General features: G+C 39.4%; 1 protein-coding gene across 1 annotated transcript; it reads right to left on the reverse strand.

Moving 5' to 3' along the window:
• Positions 1-2,877: 2,877 nt before the first annotated feature.
• On the reverse strand, positions 2,878-6,131 carry LOC133851148 (uncharacterized; the record flags this gene model as incomplete). The annotated part of the gene is made up of 1 exon (XM_062287458.1): positions 2,878-6,131. A coding segment is annotated over exon 1 (2,967 nt), but the record flags the coding sequence as incomplete, so codon positions are not given.
• Between the last annotated feature and the right edge of the window lie 4,065 nt (positions 6,132-10,196).

Here is a 10,196-nt window from a genome sequence, read left to right on the forward strand (position 1 = left end):
TAATTATCCTCTTCAACTGCTTTGATGACATGGACTAAGCCTTGATTATTATTTAAGCCCATCTTGGTCTTTTTAGAATCAGCCCAATTCTCTTGGATTAGCCCATTTAGTGCTTCCTTGAAACGTTTGGCTCTAAGTCTTGTAATTGGGCCACTAGGAAGTGACAAAGGGTCTTGCACAACTTCAGCCCCATTCCCATGTGTATGATCAGCATGTCCAGCTCCTTGGTTTCCATCATTCTCCCCCTCTTGAGAAGGATTTGTCCTCAAATCATCACCTACATCAAATGGAGACAAATCAGCAACATTAAAGCTTGCACTAACACCATACTCACTCGGTAAGTCAAGCTTGTAGGCATTATCATTGATGCGCTCCACTACTTGGAATGGTCAGTCACCCCGAGGTAGGAGTTTTGAACGCCGTTTCTCTGGAAAACGTTCCTTCCTTAAGTGTAACCAAACTGATATGAACTCCACCAACAAATGTGATGAAACCCGATAGCAATGATGGTTTGAAACCCCAAGATCGTGTAGACAAGAATTGTTGAGGCTTGACCCGTCACCTAACTAGATGAGAAACCAAGACTACGAAGGATTGAAACGCCACACCAAGAATCTGAATCTCTTCAAGAATCAAGGTGATAAGTTTGGTTGTTTGAACGCCACAAGATTAACTTGATAAGCTCAAAAAGTTCTTTCAAGAACAAAGAGGAACACAAGACCTCACAATAATAATTTTTTGAAAACAAAATTCTATATCCCCTACAAAATTCGTTATGCCCATATATATACTTGGAACAACCCTCCAAGAATAGGAAAAGTCTTAATTATAGCTTTAAAAGCAACACAAGTGCCAACATAAACAAGTCCCAATATTTTTAGGTCTCTTTGGACTTCTAGAGGCAACCAAAATAACTAAATGACTAAATTCATAACCAGCCAAGACCAAGTTCATTCCCCTATTTAATATCCTTGAAACTCAACGAGTTCACACCCTTTAATGGTCAAACCAAGCTGGTCACGTTTTTGCATGCTAATTATCCTCTTCAATTGCTTTGATGACATGGACTAAGCCTTGATTATTATTTGAGCCCATCTTGGTCTTTTTAGAATCAGCCCAATTCTCTTGGATTAGCCCATTTAGTGCTTCCTTGAAACGTTTGGCTCTAAGTCTTGTAATTGGGCCACTAGGAAGTGACAAAGGGTCTTGCACAACTTCAGCCCCATTCCCATGTGTATGATCAGCATGTCCAGCTCCTTGGTTTCCATCATTCTCCCCCTCTTGAGAAGGATTTGTCCTCAAATCATCACCTACATCAAATGGAGACAAATCAGCAACATTAAAGCTTGCACTAACACCATACTCACTCGGTAAGTCAAGCTTGTAGGCATTATCATTGATGCGCTCCACTACTTGGAATGGTCCGTCACCCCGAGGTAGGAGTTTTGAACGCCGTTTCTCTGGAAAACGTTCCTTCCTTAAGTGTAACCAAACCCAATCTCCTGGTTCAAATACTACCTTCTTGCGTCCCTTGTTGGCTTGATGGACATATTGTTGAGTCCTCCTTTCAATGTTCAGCCGTGCCTTTTCATGAATCATCTTTACAAATTCTGCCTTCTTTTTGCCATCTAAGTTCACACGTTCACTCAAAGGTAAAGGAGTTAAATCCAAAGGTGACAATGGGTTAAAGCCATAAACAATTTCAAATGGTGAAAACTTAGTTGCAGAATGTATACTTCTATTGTAAGCAAATTCAACATGTGGCAAACAATCTTCCCATGTTTTCAAATTCTTTTTAATGATAGCACGCAACAAAGAAGACAAAGTTCTATTTACTACTTCAGTTTGACCATCCGTTTGTGGATGACAAGCAGTAGAAAACAACAATTTGGTTCCCAACTTTCCCCACAAAGTCTTCCAAAAGTAACTCAAAAACTTTGCATCCCTATCAGAAACAATGGTCCTAGGCATGCCATGTAACTTAACAATTTCTTTGAAGAACAAATCAGCTATATGTGATGCATCATCAGTTTTATGACAAGCAATGAAGTGTGCCATCTTGGAAAATCTATCTACCACCACAAAAATTGAATCTCTCCCCCTCTTAGTCCTAGGTAAACCTAAAACAAAATCCATAGAAATATCAGTCCAAGGTTCACTAGGTATTGGCAAAGGGGTGTACAAACCATGGGGTTTCAACTTAGACTTAGCATGTTTACACGTGATACACTTCTCACAGATTCTTTCCACATCACGTTTCATATGAGGCCAAAAAAAATGATCATGCAAAATTCCTAAAGTCTTAGCTACACCAAAATGACCCATCAAACCACCACCATGAGCTTCTCTCACAAGCAATTCACGCAAAGAACACATAGGCACACACAGTTTATTTTCCCGAAACAAAAATCCATCTTGCCTATAAAACTTATCAAACGCCACTTTTTCACATGCATTGAACACATCAGCAAAATCAGAATCTTGTGCATACAAATCCTTAATATATTCAAAGCCAAGCAATTTTGTATCTAAAATGGAAAGTAAAGCATACCTTCGGGACAATGCATCAGCCACCACATTTTCCTTACCTTGCTTGTATCTGATCACATAAGGAAATGTTTCAATGAATTCCACCCACTTGGCATGGCGTTTGTTCAACCTTTGCTGTCCTTTCAAATGCTTCAAAGATTCATGATCTGTGTGAATCACAAATTCCTTTGGCCATAGATAGTGCTGCCAATTTTCCAAAGCCCTTACCAAGGCATACATTTCCTTATCATAAGTGGGGTAATTTAGGGCTGCCCCACTCAACTTTTCACTGAAATAAGCAACTGGATGACCACCTTGCATCAAAATAGCTCCAATACCTATTCCTGAAGCATCACACTCAATTTCAAAAGTTTTAGCAAAGTTAGGTAAAACAAGCAAAGGTGCATTAGTTAACTTTTCTTTGATCAGATTAAATGCATTTTCTTGTTCTTTTCCCCACTTAAACGGCACATTTTTCTTGATGACTTCAGTAAGAGGGGCGGCTAAGCTACTAAAATCACGCACAAACCGTCTATAGAAGCTAGCTAAGCCGTGGAAACTCCTCACTTGGCTGATTGTTGTAGGCGTTGGCCACTCTTGGATTGCCTTCACCTTTTCCTCGTCCACCCCAATTCCTCTCTTACTAACAACAAAACCAAGAAACACAAGCTTATCCGTGCAAAAGGTGCACTTCTTGAGATTAGCAAACAACTTTTCTTTCCTCAAGATTTCCAAAACAGATTTTAAATGCATCACATGTTCTTCCAAGTTTTTGCTATAAATTAGGATATCATCAAAATACACAACTACAAATCTGCCAATAAATGCACGCAAAACATGGTTCATCAAACGCATAAATGTGCTTGGCGCATTAGTTAAGCCGAAAGGCATCACTAACCATTCATACAAACCATATTTAGTTTTAAAAGCAGTTTTCCATTCATCACCTTCCTTCATCCTAATTTGATGATATCCACTCTTAAGATCAATTTTTGTAAAGACACAAGAACCATGCAATTCATCCAGCATATCATCTAACCTAGGAATAGGATGACGATACTTTACCGTTATGTTGTTGATGGCCCGGCAGTCAACACACATTCTCCATGTTCCATCCTTCTTAGGAACTAATAGCACCGGGACCGCACAAGGACTCATGCTTTCACGCACATACCCCTTCTCCAATAATTCACCTACTTGCCTCTGAAGTTCCTTGGTCTCCTCAGGATTGCTCCTATAAGCAGGTCGGTTAGGAATTGATGCACCGGGTATGAAATCAATTTGATGTTCAATCCCTCGGATTGGAGGTAAGCCACTAGGTACCTCTTCGGGAAAGACATCTTCAAACTTCTGCAAAAGAGAAACAATATTGCTCGGCAAAGTACCGACGAGATCATTAGTACATAAAAGAGCCTCCTTGTACATGAGTACAATAAGGGGCTGGTGTGAAAATAATGCTCTCTTGATCTCACTTTTTTTTGCAATGTAACTGAATTTTTCCTCTCTTGCTCTCACTATGGCCGAAATCCTCTCTCTTTCTTTTTCACTCTGATCAATGTTTTTCTCTCTTTCTTTTTTTTTCAACTCTTTTTTTCCACTTTCGGCCTTCCTTTCTTTTTCTTTTTTCTTTTCATTTGATCTTTGTAACTTTAGTTGGTCCTCCATGACCTGTTTTGGAGTTAATGGCACAAGAGTAATGGGTTGCCTTTTAAGAGTGAAAGAATACCTATTTGTGAATCCATCATGCGTAACCCTCCGATCATACTGCCATGGTCTTCCCAACAATAAATGGCATGCATGCATAGGAACCACATCACAAAGCACCTCATCCTCATATTTGCCAATGGATAATGCCACCAACACTTGCCTTGTCACCTTGATTTCGCCACATTCATTCAGCCACTGAAGCCGGTAAGGGTGAGGATGTTTCAAGGTGGTTAAGGCCAATTTCTCCACCAAATAAGTGCTGGCTACGTTTGTGCAACTCCCACCATCAATAATGACGCTGCAAACTTTGTTATTTACAAAGCACCGAGTATGAAACAAGTTTTCCCTTTGGTTACTTTCTTCCTCCTTAACTTGCACATTGAGAACTCGCCTTGCTACCAATAAATCTCCAACCACAGCATTTTGCTCATCATCGGCATCCTCCAAAGGTGGCATGTCATCATCATCTACTTCTTCCTCATTCTCCGACTCAAGCTCTCCTTGGGCGTTTATCACCATCACCCTTTTGTTTACACACTGGCTGGCTATGTGTCCCCGCCCCTGACATTTAAAACACTTAATATCACGTGTTTTAGAAATAGAAGCCTCGGTGTTACCTGAAGTAGTGGTGGTTGTTGGTTTGGCATTCTTAGAGGGTTCAAATTTTTGCTTATTTTGAAGCTGCTCGTCCTTTTTTGGAGCTGTCTTCCATGGGCTGGTGGTAGCCATAGGTTGTCCCCTCCTAGCCAATCCCTTTCGTTTGAATTGTTCCTCCACTTTTATGGCTTGATGCACCATATCTGTTAACTCAACATAGTGCTGCAACTCGACTATATCTGCAATCTCACGATTTAAACCGTGCAAAAACCTAGCCATGGTGGCTTCTCGGTCCTCTTCTACATTAGCCCGGATCATTGCTACCTCCATCTCCTTGTAATACTCATCCACACTCTTGGAACCTTGAGTTAACCTCTGCAACTTTTGATACAATCCCCTATAATAATGGTTGGGTACAAAACGCCTCCTCATAAGCATTTTCATCTCCTCCCAAGTGTCCACGGGTGGCTCTCTATTTCTCCTCCTATTAATCAGTAATTGATCCCACCAAACAATGGCATAATCTGTGAATTCAATTGCAGCCAACTTAACCTTCTTTATCTCCGAGTAGTTATGACAATCAAACACCATCTCCATTTTAGTTTCCCACTCCAAATAAGCTTCAGGATCATTTTTACCTTGAAAAGACGGGATTTTAATCTTTATGTTTCCTAAATCATTATCCCTCCTAGGCCTACCCATCCTAGCTTCTCTATTCCCATACCCACGCTCAAACCTGCCTCGGTTCAAATATGGCTCATCAAATTCCTCCAACTCCGCCTCTTCCTCAACATTCCGCCACGGAACACGCCCACCTTGTTGCCTATTGGGATTGTCTTGTTGCTGTCCCCTAGGAGTTTCTGCTTCTACCCTGTCCAACCTCTCGTGAATAGGTTCTAATTCAGCCCTCAACATACGCCTCATCTCCCCTAACAACGCTTGCATTTGGAGGTTCGAAGCTGCGGGTTGTCGAAATTCTTCGGTTGTGTCTTCTTCTTGATTATTGGACATGTTTAGAATCTGCAAAACAAGGTTAGAATCCTCACAAGCACTCCCTCACGTGTTTCACTCAAGAATTAATACACTTACACTCGTGTTTTCACTCTAAACGGCTTTTACCCTCTTTTGGTCTCACACACTCTTGCCTTTTTCCACTCTTTTGTGTCTTCTTAGTTCTTAATCGAACTTCAAGAAACTAATTCAAAATAATCCAGCAGCAATTGAGAAATAACCAAAACTCATCAAAAAGGTCAAGAACTTGAATAATGTGAGAAACAAGATAGAAAGGAAGAAATTTTCTTACTCAGAAAGGTCAAGAACTTGAATGGTCAAGAACTTGAATAAGGTGAGAAACAAGATAGAAAGTAAGAAATTTTCTTACTGGAATCGAGTACTTTTTCTTTTCTTTTCTTTTCTTTTCTTTTTTTTTTTTCTTTTTTTTCTTTTTTTTTTTTTTTTTTGTTTTTTTTTTTTTTTTTTTTTTTTTTTTTTTTTTTTTTTTTTCACAGCAGGGAACAGGAGATTAAAAAAAAATAGAAACAATAATAAAAGATAGTCAAACTTGCCTTAGAACCAAGGCTCTGATACCAAAATGATATGAACTCCACCAACAAATGTGATGAAACCCGATAGCAATGATGGTTTGAAACCCCAAGATCGTGTAGACAAGAATTGTTGAGGCTTGACCCGTCACCTAACTAGATGAGAAACCAAGACTACGAAGGATTGAAACGCCACACCAAGAATCTGAATCTCTTCAAGAATCAAGGTGATAAGTTTGGTTGTTTGAACGCCACAAGATTAACTTGATTAGCTCAAAAAGTTCTTTCAAGAACAAAGAGGAACACAAGACCTCACAATAATAATTTTTTGAAAACAAAATTCTATATCCCCTACAAAATTCGTTATGCCCATATATATACTTGGAACAACCCTCCAAGAATAGGAAAAGTCTTAATTATAGCTTTAAAAGCAACACAAGTGCCAACATAAACAAGTCCCAATATTTTTAGGTCTCTTTGGACTTCTAGAGGCAACCAAAATAACTAAATGACTAAATTCATAACCAGCCAAGACCAAGTTCATTCCCCTATTTAATATCCTTGAAACTCAACGAGTTCACACCCTTTAATGGTCAAACCAAGCTGGTCACGTTTTTGCATGCTAATTATCCTCTTCAATTGCTTTGATGACATGGACTAAGCCTTGATTATTATTTGAGCCCATCTTGGTCTTTTTAGAATCAGCCCAATTCTCTTGGATTAGCCCATTTAGTGCTTCCTTGAAACGTTTGGCTCTAAGTCTTGTAATTGGGCCACTAGGAAGTGACAAAGGGTCTTGCACAACTTCAGCCCCATTCCCATGTGTATGATCAGCATGTCCAGCTCCTTGGTTTCCATCACAAACCCAATCTCCTGGTTCAAATACTACCTTCTTGCGTCCCTTGTTGGCTTGATGGACATATTGTTGAGTCCTCCTTTCAATGTTCAGCCGTGCCTTTTCATGAATCATCTTTACAAATTCTGCCTTCTTTTTGCCATCTAAGTTCACACATTCACTCAAAGGTAAAGGAGTTAAATCCAAAGGTGATAATGGGTTAAAGCCATAAACAATTTCAAATGGTGAAAACTTAGTTGCAGAATGTATACTTCTATTGTAAGCAAATTCAACATGTGGCAAACAATCTTCCCATGTTTTCAAATTCTTTTTAATGATAGCACGCAACAAAGAAGACAAAGTTCTATTTACTACTTCAGTTTGACCATCCGTTTGTGGATGACAAGCAGTAGAAAACAACAATTTGGTTCCCAACTTTCCCCACAAAGTCTTCCAAAAGTAACTCAAAAACTTTGCATCCCTATCAGAAACAATGGTCCTAGGCATGCCATGTAACTTAACAATTTCTTTGAAGAACAAATCAGCTATATGTGATGCATCATCAGTTTTATGACAAGCAATGAAGTGTGCCATCTTGGAAAATCTATCTACCACCACAAAAATTGAATCTCTCCCCCTCTTAGTCCTAGGTAAACCTAAAACAAAATCCATAGAAATATCAGTCCAAGGTTCACTAGGTATTGGCAAAGGGGTGTACAAACCATGGGGTTTCAACTTAGACTTAGCATGTTTACACGTGATACACTTCTCACAGATTCTTTCCACATCACGTTTCATATGAGGCCAAAAAAAATGATCATGCAAAATTCCTAAAGTCTTAGCTACACCAAAATGACCCATCAAACCACCACCATGAGCTTCTCTCACAAGCAATTCACGCAAAGAACACATAGGCACACACAGTTTATTTTCCCGAAACAAAAATCCATCTTGCCTATAAAACTTATCAAACGCCACTTTTTCACATGCATTGAACACATCAGCAAAATCAGAATCTTGTGCATACAAATCCTTAATATATTCAAAGCCAAGCAATTTTGTATCTAAAATGGAAAGTAAAGCATACCTTCGGGACAATGCATCAGCCACCACATTTTCCTTACCTTGCTTGTATCTGATCACATAAGGAAATGTTTCAATGAATTCCACCCACTTGGCATGGCGTTTGTTCAACCTTTGCTGTCCTTTCAAATGCTTCAAAGATTCATGATCTGTGTGAATCACAAATTCCTTTGGCCATAGATAGTGCTGCCAATTTTCCAAAGCCCTTACCAAGGCATACATTTCCTTATCATAAGTGGGGTAATTTAGGGCTGCCCCACTCAACTTTTCACTGAAATAAGCAACTGGATGACCACCTTGCATCAAAACAGCTCCAATACCTATTCCTGAAGCATCACACTCAATTTCAAAAGTTTTAGCAAAGTTAGGTAAAACAAGCAAAGGTGCATTAGTTAACTTTTCTTTGATCAGATTAAATGCATTTTCTTGTTCTTTTCCCCACTTAAACGGCACATTTTTCTTGATGACTTCAGTAAGAGGGGCGGCTAAGCTACTAAAATCACGCACAAACCGTCTATAGAAGCTAGCTAAGCCGTGGAAACTCCTCACTTGGCTGATTGTTGTAGGCGTTGGCCACTCTTGGATTGCCTTCACCTTTTCCTCGTCCACCCCAATTCTTCTCTTACTAACAACAAAACCAAGAAACACAAGCTTATCCGTGCAAAAGGTGCACTTCTTGAAATTAGCAAACAACTTTTCTTTCCTCAAGATTTCCAAAACAGATTTTAAATGCATCACATGTTCTTCCAAGTTTTTGCTATAAATTAGGATATCATCAAAATACACAACTACAAATCTGCCAATAAATGCACGCAAAACATGGTTCATCAAACGCATAAATGTGCTTGGCGCATTAGTTAAGCCGAAAGGCATCACTAACCATTCATACAAACCATATTTAGTTTTAAAAGCAGTTTTCCATTCATCACCTTCCTTCATCCTAATTTGATGATATCCACTCTTAAGATCAATTTTTGTAAAGACACAAGAACCATGCAATTCATCCAGCATATCATCTAACCTAGGAATAGGATGACGATACTTTACCGTTATGTTGTTGATGGCCCGGCAGTCAACACACATTCTCCATGTTCCATCCTTCTTAGGAACTAATAGCACCGGGACCGCACAAGGACTCATGCTTTCACGCACATACCCCTTCTCCAATAATTCACCTACTTGCCTCTGAAGTTCCTTGGTCTCCTCAGGATTGCTCCTATAAGCAGGTCGGTTAGGAATTGATGCACCGGGTATGAAATCAATTTGATGTTCAATCCCTCGGATTGGAGGTAAGCCACTAGGTACCTCTTCGGGAAAGACATCTTCAAACTTCTGCAAAAGAGAAACAATATTGCTCGGCAAAGTACCGACGAGATCATTAGTACATAAAAGAGCCTCCTTGTACATGAGTACAATAAGGGGCTGGTGTGAAAATAATGCTCTCTTGATCTCACTTTTTTTTGCAATGTAACTGAATTTTTCCTCTCTTGCTCTCACTATGGCCGAAATCCTCTCTCTTTCTTTTTCACTCTGATCAATGTTTTTCTCTCTTTCTTTTTTTTTCAACTCTTTTTTTCCACTTTCGGCCTTCCTTTCTTTTTCTTTTTTCTTCCTTTCTTTTTCTTTTTTCTTTTCATTTGATCTTTGTAACTTTAGTTGGTCCTCCATGACCTGTTTTGGAGTTAATGGCACAAGAGTAATGGGTTGCCTTTTAAGAGTGAAAGAATACCTATTTGTGAATCCATCATGCGTAACCCTCCGATCATACTGCCATGGTCTTCCCAACAATAAATGGCATGCATGCATAGGAACCACATCACAAAGCACCTCATCCTCATATTTGCCAATGGATAATGCCACCAACACTTGCCTTGTCACCTTGATTTCGCCACATTCATTCAGCC

Source organism: Alnus glutinosa, chromosome 12, assembly GCF_958979055.1.
Source record: "Alnus glutinosa chromosome 12, dhAlnGlut1.1, whole genome shotgun sequence".
NCBI classification, from domain to species: Eukaryota; Viridiplantae; Streptophyta; class Magnoliopsida; order Fagales; family Betulaceae; genus Alnus; species Alnus glutinosa.